The 12,243-nt window shown below is 39.0% G+C and overlaps 1 protein-coding gene across 1 annotated transcript; it reads left to right on the top strand.

The window, feature by feature from the left end:
- Window positions 1–6,312: 6,312 nt before the first annotated feature.
- LOC103705611 (uncharacterized) lies at window positions 6,313–7,893 on the top strand. Its single transcript, XM_008789402.4, has 3 exons — window positions 6,313–6,554; window positions 6,693–6,776; window positions 7,703–7,893. Exons 1-3 carry the CDS (start codon window positions 6,381–6,383, stop codon window positions 7,727–7,729), a joined length of 285 nt encoding a protein of 94 aa, XP_008787624.1. The 5' UTR covers window positions 6,313–6,380; the 3' UTR covers window positions 7,730–7,893.
- The last annotated feature ends 4,350 nt before the right edge of the window (window positions 7,894–12,243 follow it).

The raw sequence follows: 12,243 nt of genomic DNA on the forward strand, positions 1-12,243 counted from the left end.
CTTTTTCTTCTTTTTTTTTTCTTCTCTTCTTCCCTTCTTCTTCTTTCTTCTCCTTCCGCGAGCTGGCGGCGCCGGAAGGGGGCCGGGCCGCGGCGGCTGCAGGAGGGGGCCATGGGAGGCGGCCCGAGAGGGGGCGGGGCCTCCGGCGGCGGCAGCCGCGGCCGGCCAGCGGAAAGCACCTCTCCTCCCGCGAGGCTAGCAGCTCCGAAAAGGGGCCGGTCCGTGGCGAACGTGGGAGGAGAGCGGGTTGCGGCCGGCGACGGCCGTAGGAGGGGGCTCGTGCGGGGGCAGGGGCGGGGGCAATCTTGGCGGCGCGGCTGCGGGAGAAGGCTTGGGAGGGGGCGGGGCCATGGGAGGGGGCTCGGGAGCGGGCGAGCCGGGGCCGGTGGTGGCCGCAGGAGGGAGCTCGGTCGGGGGCAGGGCTGCGGGAGGGGGCTCGGGAGGAGGCAAGCCGGGGCCGGCGGCGGCCGCAGGAGGGAGCTCGGGCGGGGGCGGGCCGTGGTCGGCGGTGGCGTCCTTTTCTTCTTCTCCTTTTGGGAGTGGGAGATGAGGAGGGCAGGGGCATTTTCGGCCTTTTAAAAAAAAATAAAAGGGGCTTAAGGACCGGGAATTAAACTTGGTAAAGATATTGGATGGAAGATTTTAAGACCAGTCAACCGGGACTTTTTGTTATAGCGTGGTCTTTTGGAGGGTGGGGAATTAATTACCCCTAATTTCTATCTGCTGTAGAGAAGGAAAAGTTAGGGACATTTTGATGTTGGTACCTCCCATTGTGAGCCATAGTTTCAGCCAATCATCATCCTTCCTAATAGTATAATATCCAAAGAGTATGCTATAGTTTGAAACTTATCACATAGATATATACTTGTCTGATTAACCTAACTGATGCATCAAAAACAATGTTTATTTGGTTTGTCAAAATATTTGCAAAAGAAGAGGAAAATAAATGAAAAAGAGCGAAAAAAATGATTTTATTTCTCTGTTCCATTATATTCGGTACATCTCAGGAGTTATATATATTTGTGTACATGCTCCATATAAGAAAAATAATATAGGCTGATAGAGGATCACGCTAACAATGAAAAATATTTCTGTATGATACAAGTTGTTATATGATTTCTAAAATCACTCTAATATAATCATACTAAATAAAAATAATAATATAAGTTGATACAGATCACGTTAATAAATAAAAATATTATAGGCATGTTGTTATATGATTCCTAAAATTATGCTAATATGGTTTTTGTTGCCGATCCACCAATCATATGAAAGAATAAGATAAAAGGCAAGGAAATTGCTTTTCTGGTGGAAATGCACATAAGGCTGGGATGCTTAATGAATTGATGCTTAGGTTGCAAAAGCTTGCAATATGTGTTCATGCAGCAGTCCGTAGGTTAAAAACAGACTTGCAGGCATCAGACAAAAAGGAAAAAAAATCTCAAGGACTTTAAAGTCACAATATTGCTACTGGCTGATAGGACCAGGATGGGCAAATTGAGAAAAATACCATGAAATGACATGATTAGGATTTCATGGCAGGTAAACGCCCTCATCCAAGAGCCTTCAGGATCAGAAATCTGTGGATAGAAATTTCATACCCATTAATTAATCTAGACCAAATAAATCCTCTCCTGATAACAAAAAAGCTCATTCGACTTTCCAGCCTTCAAGATACTTGGCGTCCTCCCACCCGTGGTGGCAGACAAACTCTTTAACTCTTGTCACATGAGATTCACAAGAACGCCAAGGTCGTCACGAAAAAGAACCAAACCAGAAAAAAAAAAAGAAGAAGAAAAAGCAAATGCAAATCGAGTGAACATCAGTTATGGATTCCCTGGTAAGACATTCGAAGTTTTCCAGGTGGGCGATCGTGATCTTGATGCTTTTTCCAGTTGATGCGTTCCACCCAATACACACGAGATTTTGTATGGCTATATACAGAAAGCCTGTAAATTTTGCCAATGCCTTGGAGATGAGGACATAAATTTTAAAGTGATGCATCTGGTTCTGAAAGAAGCTGCAATCTAGATTGACATATCAGAACATTTCAAGCTCCTGCTGAATAAATGCTGCCATCGAATGTCAGAGAATCATGTGTAAATCTGGAGGGCTGCCCTGAAACGCCTCCCAACTGTGCCTCCCACCTCTTGATGTTGCCCAGGTTGAACTCAGCAATCAGATTGTCTTCATATTGCGAGCACCAAAATTCCTCCAGTTAGTGCTGTTGTCCAGATAACCACTCTCACAAATCAAAGATTATCTTGTGCATTGATTTTGAGTCATTGCACAAGAAAAAAGCATGAAGACTTAAATGCCAAATATTGTGGTGAAGTGTACCTGCAAGAATTATCATAATTTATTATTAGCTATGACCATGTTCTGTTTTGATCTTCTCCTTTCATATCCAGTTCCAAGCTACAAAAGGGACCTGCATCATCTCGAATGCAGTGGGTTTAGCAAGGCTAAAGAGAAAACAAGGAGATGCATCAACCAGATTTACTAGTTATACAGCTACCAAATAAGGTTAACAAAATTGCCACAAAATATCTAATTCATATATGCCATGGTTATCGGAGTAGTAAAGTGGCATATTCCAGAGTGGTTTATGTTTGGTTGAGCATCTACTTTTCAAAAAAAAAGTTTTATAAAATACTAATTATGCCCTTAATAAAAGAAAACCTCATCCTATTTTATTTAAAAGCTTAACGGTATATTTGAACAAAAAAAATATCCTAATTTTCAGCTTGTGAGAATTGGACTTTCCCATATCTCATATGGATCTTTTTCTTCTCATGAAATATGGATATCTTATTTTTATAGAAAAACCGCATTTCTATCTCTCTCCTTTAAAAACTGTAATAAAATATAAGATTTTTTTTTATTTTTTTATTGATCATACTTTTTTTTTCTTTTCTATCCGCAAATCAAACAAGTTCTATATGTCAAACGGGTGAGATCTCCCCAAAAGCCAAACAATCACCTGGCTAATAAGGCTCACTTCAGCCCAATCCTTATCTTTGGGCCTTTTCTTGTCTTCTGTGGTGCCTACAAGGGGACTGTTCTTATTACCATCATTCCGACGAGCTTTCTACCGTATCCACTCTTTACTTAGTATGCCGTTGGAGAAAGCATACAAGGAGTATGGGTACGAGCAGAGGAATGGCTTATCTTTTCCTTGCACCGTCTCTATATTTCAGGAGGTGGTGAGTGCTGTGAAGTGCTCCCATGGGCAATTTCATCTTGAGAAATTATTTGAATTCATAGTTGGTGGAGAATATGAGTAAATAAGTCAGTCACACATCTATGTTCTTTGGTTGTCAGTCTTCTGAAGAATTTTAATTGTATGTTCAACGCGTGCAGGTAATTTTCATTTTTCGCTTAAAATTTGGAACAATACAAAACATTGTTAGCCTGTCATTGTGGCTAATGCTTATTCAACTCGGTAGTTTATGAAGCAATGTTAGCCTCTGTCATGCTTCTAGATTCACAACAAAAATGAGGCATCTCAATACACTGGTTGGCCTTATATGTTACCATTCAGACATATGTTGGGATATAGGAAAAAATATTTCTCTAGAGAGGAAAGGCTGAAAAGGTGAAATACTTCAAAAAATTTTATTCACTTTGGCTCTTAACTCTTACAAAAACTATAAGATTTACGTAGAATTTATAGAATTTCTAGGTACACCAAATACACAAACTACCTAAATGTATATTGAAAATTCAAATGAATACACATTGAAAACCCAAATAGAGGCACTTAAATGCACATTGAAAACCCAAATACATTAACCACCGAAATACACATTGAAAACCCAAATATATGAACCACTTAAATGCACATTGAAAACCCAAATATATGACCACTACTCTCAAGATGATCCTTCATATATTCATGAACCTTCCAAGACGTTTATTAAGTTTATTATCTCAACAACATATTGATCTCTTCTGATGACATAAATCCAAAGTGGAAAAAGTCCATTGTAAATAGTCATCTCTAACTTCTATCTCAAATGCAGTTCAAATTCTGCTGATGCTTCTCATGTTATTTCCCAACATTTTTGTCGCCTTATCAAGTGCTTGTATAAAAGAGGACTGAAACATCTGCGAGCTGATGGCACTCCACTTGCTGACATCCACTGATTGCTGAAGACAGGATTACTCAATGGACTGAACGGTAAACATCCTGCAACTATTTTTTCACAAGTTTTCTTTGTCCAGAGTACTATTTTGATTGGAGAAAGTTTCTCTCTTCCCAAAAGAAAAGGAGGAGAAAGCTTGTCCGATTTACCATTAAACCTTTAACAATAAAAGAATAGGTTTTTTTTTCCCCATGAATACCATTTTAAAAATTCAAATTTGCATGAACACCCTCTTAAATTTATATTTATTTCTATACCCTCATAAAAATACTATTTTTACACAAATGCCCCTAATATAACGGTTCTCATATACTGTCAATAAAAACCCTATTATTTTAATTATAAATAAAATCAAATTTTGAAATTACTTTTTGGTCCTCCATCACGATTACGTTATAAATATTTTTTTGCACATCTATCCATTAAGGATATATTAGTTATTTTAATTTGAAAATGTTAATTTTTTAACGGTGTTAGATGGGTGGGTACATATACAAAAATAAAAATAAAAAATGATAAAATAGAAAAATAAGTATTTTATGAGGGTATACATGCAAATATCAATTTGGAAGGGTATTCATGCAAAATTCGATATTTAGAAGGATATTCATGCAAAAAAACTCTAAAAAAATTGTACAATATAGTCATTATATAGGCGACATAAATTCCGTAAAAGTCTATGAACACATTAGTTTTTTTCCACAGTGCTATGTAAATGAATTCAGAAACTTCTAGATATTTTTTTCCTTCTAGATAGAGTTAAATTAGAAACTTTTTCATGTATATTAGAAATCATAAGTTATCGTTCTATCTTAATCAATTTTTCATGTATAGTTTTATCCCTCCACAATCTTGATTTGCTACTAATTTTTTTTCTGCCCTCTCCTTGTAACATTAGGACATCTTAATGCAGAGCAATATAGGGTGCTAATTTCCAATTGTAAGGCTGCTGAGGAATATTTGTTGTATATTGTAGGAGTGATTGCATGTGTTTAAATGGTTACGAATAATAGTTGAGTGGCAGCTATGCTCATGGGGATTTTATCTGAGATGATATGCTTGCATTCCGTCTCATGGGTACGGTAATTATATTTAGTGCTTGTTGATATTTTTAGCTGAATGGCATGTGTCTCTTGAGTAATTCATGACTTTTTTAATAAAATTAGTGAGTTCCAGCTCTTTATAGGAGACCTTCGGACATAATTACGACCAAGTCATGGAAGACTAGAAACCTCACCACCTAGCCGGTGCGCGCCCCTTGAATTGATTTGGAGAAGTTATCAAGTTTACAATTTTTGGCTCGTGTTGACTTAGGCATTGATTGGGCGCCGATCTTCTGCTCATGAAACAGCTTTTTTTTTTTTTTTTGCTAAAGCACGAAACAGCTTTTCACAAGAATAATTATCCAAGTCGATGAATAAATATTAAAGAAATATTCTGCATTTATTTTCTATTTTACAAATAAAAAGTTTTTATTTACAAATATCTTAAAAATTATAGTTAATAAAAATTGAAATAACAATAATGATTGGTACGAGTGTTGAGACCCACCATCCTGTTCTAAAACGTAGATTTTTAGGGCTTGATAATATATTTTTTTGAAAAAAATCAGCTATAGTGACCAAGTGAATATAGGATGAGAACCTGTGAGGAATGGAAAACCGTTACTAAGTAATATAATTGGAGTGGTGAGAGATTATGGCTCTTTTCAGACTATTCATAGAGGGGGATAAAGTCGTAGGCTGAGCCGTCTTTTTTATTATTTAATATCCCAAAGATGTGTTTTAGACATGTAATGCCCCTCTATCTCTGTCTAAAACCATGGGAGCGGCCACTGTACCCAAAAAAAAAAAAAAAAAAATCTCAAGGCATGACGTGGCGAGAGAGCCTTATCCAGAATCCTCTCAATCATTCGCCGCCGGATGGCTTGTCGCAAAGAACGCCATCGTCCCCAACTTAAACGGACCGCAAAGCAACCGTCCAGGAAAAGATATTTCCAATTTTTAATCACAACCGTGCATTCCATGGACCCTCACGTCAAATTATTCTGATTCGCTGGCCAGCATCGCCACGAAGCCCTCGGGCTCTCCAGAACGACCCAGAAACTCCGTCCCGGTTTTCCCCAAATCCGCCGTACGGTTTTTTTAATTATTATTCCTCGTTCTTATCCGCAACTTTCTTTCCTCTTATTACTCAAGCTGGTCGTCGTCTGGGGAAGGAAGTCACTCAGCAATGGCGATAAGATCTCCTGCGGCGCGAGCTCCTCTTCGTCTTCTCCTGGCTCGACCCGGGGCGATGGAAGGAGTCGTAGGTGGTGCTCGAGGGGGAGCTCCTCGCTACTTCAGTGAGGGCACGGGGAGGATTCTCAGCGAGGAGGAGAGAGCCAAAGAGGCGGTCTACATCCAGGTCGATCTCTCTTTCTCAGTCATCACCATCTCCTCCTCCTGATCCCTATACATAGATCCTCCAATTCGCATCTATACTTTCGTTCGATTGTTGGATTTCGATTCGTATTTCTTGGCGGTCTCTTTTGCTTGTGTGCAGAAAATGGAGAGGGAGCGGTTGGAGAAGTTGCGGAGAAAGTTGGAGAAAGAGAGAATGGAATCGGAGAAATCCGGGGCCGACAAGGTATATACATTGCTGGCCCTCAGCTTACTTTCTAGGGTTTTGCTTTGTCGTAGCTTTCTTCGTGATTCTATTTGCAAATCCGTTCGATGATATGCCTAGGTGATGAGTCCAGTGGAATCTGTGTCAGATATGTCCAGGAGGGTCCTATTCAAATGCTTTAGATAAAATTGTTAGCATTAAATCTTACTAGAACTGTGATGTAGCATTGCTCCATGGTAAGTGATCAGGGCATGTGGTTGTTTACAAAGTGGTGTGTGATGACAGGAACTGAATATGCGAAAAATAAAATTTGGGTGCATGATGTCGTGGGTAACATAAATTGTAAGGCATCAAAAGCTGATGCTTTAGTTTATTAAATCAACCCAAATATCGAGTCTTGAGTATTCAAGAGAAGACAATATGTATGGAAGATTTAGTTAGAATCCAGATCAAATATTTATTAGACTAGCATGTAACGGTGTTAGCTATATGATTAAGAAAATTCTCAGTTTTCAGTGGTGCGAAGGTTTTAGGTTGGAAAGGCATTATAAGTTGACCTTGAAGTCTGAGGTTGGACCATTCTCAGGTTATAGTTAGTAATCTATCCTAAAACGAGTCGGCAAATAAGCGGACAGTTTATTTGTACTGCCTCAGTTTGAAAATAAAGCTTTTAATTCCTGTTGCAAGATTTTCTGTCTCTTTTTGCATTTTTGATTGTTTGGTAATAACGGATAGAATGAATTGTTTTGCAAGGCTTGCAAGCTTGGTTATTTACTGATATTATAAATGATGGCAACTATGGTATTCTTTGATGAGCTTCTTGTTTAGCATCTGGTTATTAAGCTGTCAGATGTATTAATTCGGCAGTTCACTTATTGCACATCTGCATTGCTCGTTCGCATGTTTCTCGTCTCACCTGTCTTCTTCTTCTTCTGTTTTTTCCCCAGAAATCGGAGGAGCCTCTGCCAGCCTGATGCAGCTGCACCCCTGCCCTGTTAGCTTCAAGGCTGACTTTGCTCTATGTATTATGTACATAGGTAGAATAATGATGAATAATGTGCTTAACCTGTGCTGCATTCAAGTTTGTTGTATGGATAAAAGAAGTTGCTATTGTAATATAAATAAACTTTTTTCTTGATGCCTTTTTTTTTTTTTGGATTTTGTGATTGGACTTTTTGATCTTAGCCAGAAATGGTGCTGTAGTGTCATGGGTTCCTGACTTCAGAGTTAAGCATGACCATGACTTTATTCAGCGCAAACTTCTGCAGTGCCCGGTTGGTGTACTTATAAAATTGTATCCATGCTAGATTGCTGTGACTTGGTCCAGTTCTTTGAGTAAGCTGAAAGCCTCTGTATCCTGCTGTCAGTGGTGATTTACATGTCTGGAATGTAATATTCTGTCATTCTTTTCGTTTACCCTCCTGTAGATGATTTAGGCTCGTCATGTGGGAATTTTAGCAACCAGAGTTCATGAAAGAAATATGGAATCCCAATATGATCTTTAGTTCTGAAAGCTTAAATGCACATTATATTCCAATTATACATGAGTTACTTTTAGTTGATAACATGATGATAGAGAAGTATGTGGATATGCTTCACATTGGAAAATTGTAAGACATCTTTAGGGTGGTGGGCAACACCTGTTTGCCAATCGAAAGGCACATCTTTTAAAGTGTTGTAAAAAAAAGTATTTTAGCAAAAAAATGCAAAAAAAATTTCAACGCTGTCGGGATCAAAACCTTCAAGAGAGACGATTCTATGAACTTAAAATGGGCTTAGTTGGTTAGAATCCTAAAGTGGGGTTTGGTAAATTTGGGAAGTGGAAAATCTGAAATGATTATGTTGGTGGAAGCTCGATAGTTGCATTTACCAGAGTCTGATAATGGAGAACCAATTCAGATAGGCACTGAAGAATATAGAGGTCCCGGTGGAACAATCAGTTGGGGTGGTCTCAAAGGGTTTGTAAAGAGCATCAGCCAGCAAAACATAGAGGAGTCTTGCGCTGATGGTTAAGAAGGGTCAGGATCACCAGAATAAATATCATGAGTTAGTTTATGTTTTTTTTGATGTCCTTTTTTTGAGTCGCATGGGCTGTAACTGTAATCATAGACAGAGATCTAAATGTTACTAACGCCCTTGGAAAACTTTCGATTCAATAATGATAAGGAAATATATGCAGCCCAGATGTTTCTACATCATGTTTTCTGAATAAAATCTGCAATTTGTTACAACTTGGGCATGTTGCGATCTTATTTTCATAAGTTAGCGTAAACCCAGATGGGTATATGAGATGTATAATTTTCTAGCTGAAAGTGCCTCCAAGAAAGCACTGAGTAACCACGAGAAACATAGAAAACTCTTCTGTCTTTAATAAAATAAGAATCATGATAGCATTGTATTTACCAGTACTAACAAAGAACATGCGCAGCTTTGCTTGGAAATAGGGGTGGAGATGCAGACATATATTTAACTCCTTGTTTTCCTCACTTTGGAAGTGCTCCCTCAACATCTGATAATCCTTTGTTCCCTGCCAGAGAGAAATCATTTAGAATTCAAATGCCAATCTTGTTAGGAAACCAGCCTGGGTAAAGATAGCAGTTTCATGTAACTCCACATTGCAGATCGTACATGATGAGCTTGGGAAACTGATGGGTGGTGAAGTTTCTGATTTGGTATTTGCAAACTCTGGTCCGAAGTGAGATTACCGACGGGTCTACAAGGTGTTGGGAAGACTACTGTTTGTACAGGCCTGCAGTTGTTGACCAACTTGTAAATTTGGGTGAGCAGGTACTCAATGAGTTCTACATCTGACATATCATTTGCGATGTCCTGTTGCTTTCTAGTTATTAACATGCATACTTGAGCAAGTTTGGTCATACAGAACGCATTCTTCTGTAGAACTTCTTCCCATGTTTGCTGCATCTACTTTCAAAAAAACATCTTTGAATATATATATTTAAGGTTCTTATTTCAATTAATTCTTTATTATAGCAATCAACATGATATAACATTCTCCTTCTAACAACTTCTTTGTTTATAATTCATCTTGTTTATCCTTATGCCAAGTAATAAACTTGTCACAGGTTGGGGTACCTGTCTATACTGAACGTACTGTTATAAAGCCACAAATAGCCAATCATGGTCTTGAGGACGCTAAAAAGAAGACCATCGATGTGGTTATAGTGGATACTGCTGGAAGATTTCAGGTTCCTTGATGCCCTTCTTATGTTTTTTCTTCTTTTCTATTTCAGAAGAATCGAAGAGATATTAACCAGAAAAAGCTTCCAAGTCTGTACGGTTCAAGCAAAACCTAAAACAATAAAACTTTTTTGATAAAATACCGCATCAGTGACAAGTTGGTCGTCAACAGAAAAACACTTAATATTCAATTTGAACTTTTCAGGGTCTTGTATATCCAGTTGCTCCAGGATAAAAATACAAATGCTTTCTATATGTTTTACTGTTTAATTATTGTCATTTAATTTGCAGAGGAACGGGAAAAACCAGAAGTGTTAGCTGAATCAGTTGCTAGGAGGAAGAGAGTTGCTGTGGAGTCTGGAAAAACAGACAGCAGGTTTATTCTCCTAATGTTTCTGAGATCTGGATGTTGCTCCAATATACTTTTTGTTCCATTGTCAATTACAAAAGTAACTGGACTAGTACTCCTGGAACATCACAACGAAATTTACTGTTCATGTTGAGGGGGAGAGAGAGCATTTTACTATTTCAGGTCAGCTAATTGCTCAGCTTTTCCAAATGTGCATCTGTATGAAGAATTTAATGGGCCTCATGGAAGGACGCTCAATCCCTGCATTGAACAACCTTGAGGAGTTCTCCTGGAAGGGGACTTAGCGACGGTGGTCGAGTAGATTTGGGATGAGAAGTGGAGGGGCGATGGCCACCCACTGCTCAGGGATATTCACAGGATAGCGAGAGACTATGACTCATTTTAGGTTGCTCATGTGTATCGGAAGACAAATAGGGCTGCAGACTAGGTCGCCTTCTTTGCCGCTCACTATTCGGGAGAGGTTTTTTGAATATGTTTTTTAGCTACCCCTCCACCCTTATGCCATCTCCTTTTCCCCAACTCTGTTGGTTGCACTCACATTAGAGCGGCGTGAGCAGCCGTTGTACTAAAAAAAAGAAAAAACAATCTTGAGGAGTTACTGAAAGCTGAGCAAAAAGTACTCTTGTTCACTAATACTGACCCATCACTTGGACTCATGGATTCATATTTATTTCTCTCCACTTTACTAGGGAGTTAGCAGTTTCCTTGGACAACCAGATTAATTGGTTTATCCCAAAAGTTTAAACTTGACATGTTACTGGTGCAAATCTCTTGCCTCATTGAGGGCGTGCTCCTTGATGACCTTCGGTATTAGTATTGCAATGATTTAGTTGGATCATGTCTTAGCCAAATCTATGTAGATGTGACCAACTCAAAAATATATTATTTATTTCATTTGTTTCAAGTTTAATACTTGATTAACAAATATCAATACATTGCAGAATTTACTCATACTTCTGTATATGTATAATCTGTCTATCAGGTACCTCTTGGAGGAGATCAGAGTCTCCGGGGCAATTTGCATATTTAGCATCATCAAGGCCGAGCCCCCCAGGTATTGGATCCAAACTTGAAGAATGCAGGGTTAAATGCATGCATAAGTCTGTTCGAGGATGTTCTTTTTGTTGTGGAAATTATTCAACAGCAAGAATGTAGCCTGAGAATCTCTTCCACTGAAATTCTGAAATTTCTTTCGTTGGGATTGAAATATAAAGGATGGTGCAGGTGACTTCTTCCTAACTTACTAGAGCCTAGAGGAACTCAGATGTGTTGCTGACAGAAATCAGATGAGGGCTTGTTTGCAGAAATTTAAACTTGTACATTGCATCAATTGGGAGTTATCGGCTGCAGATTCTGTTTGTCGTGACAAAAGGCAGTCTGGAAACAATTCGGCTTGCAGGTGGGCACTACAGAGCTTGCAGCAGAATCCAACAGCCTTGTGAATTGCATTCTCTTCCTACAAGCAAGCTGCTAGGACCTTATCATAAGTAGTTATCGAGAGGTGGTGTCCTAATGCGGGTGCATTGCATCCAGATGCCAACAAGCTATTCTCGTCTGGATCCTAGTGGGTGCCATGGACATAGAGTTTAAAATACCTGGGGAGCCGTACTCATCATGCAAAAATTAGGAGGAAAATGATTTACCAGATTTTGTTGGAAATTCACTTAATTAGCTAGAAATTCATCAAAGAAAGTATACTATATAAGCAATTAAAGAAAGCTAATGGATAATAAAATACGAAAGCTAAACCCTGCAAGGCGGGCTGGAAAATGGACCTAGGCCGGATTGAAGCCCATCAGACCGAGCCCCTTTTGGGCAGGTCTGGGGCCGAAGATTTCTAGTGTTGAGCCTGGACCGAGTCTTAAGGTTCGAGCAAAAACTTAGGGCTCATTTGGTTTGCGGGAAGAATTTTTTTTTATA

Source organism: Phoenix dactylifera, chromosome 4 (assembly GCF_051530095.1).
Source record: "Phoenix dactylifera cultivar Ajwa chromosome 4, Ajwa_hap1_PhDact_Kaust_v1.1, whole genome shotgun sequence".
Lineage (NCBI taxonomy): Eukaryota > Viridiplantae > Streptophyta > Magnoliopsida > Arecales > Arecaceae > Phoenix > Phoenix dactylifera.

Bases quoted from the DNA above. Each gene is read 5' to 3' on its own strand.
- LOC103705611 (XM_008789402.4), top strand. From the start codon at position 6,381: ATGGCGATAAGATCTCCTGCGGCGCGAGCTCCTCTTCGTCTTCTCCTG. The intron at 6,555-6,692 runs GTCGATCTCTCT...GCTTGTGTGCAG, and splicing joins AAGAGGCGGTCTACATCCAG to AAAATGGAGAGGGAGCGGTT. The intron at 6,777-7,702 runs GTATATACATTG...TTTTTTCCCCAG, and splicing joins AGAAATCCGGGGCCGACAAG to AAATCGGAGGAGCCTCTGCC.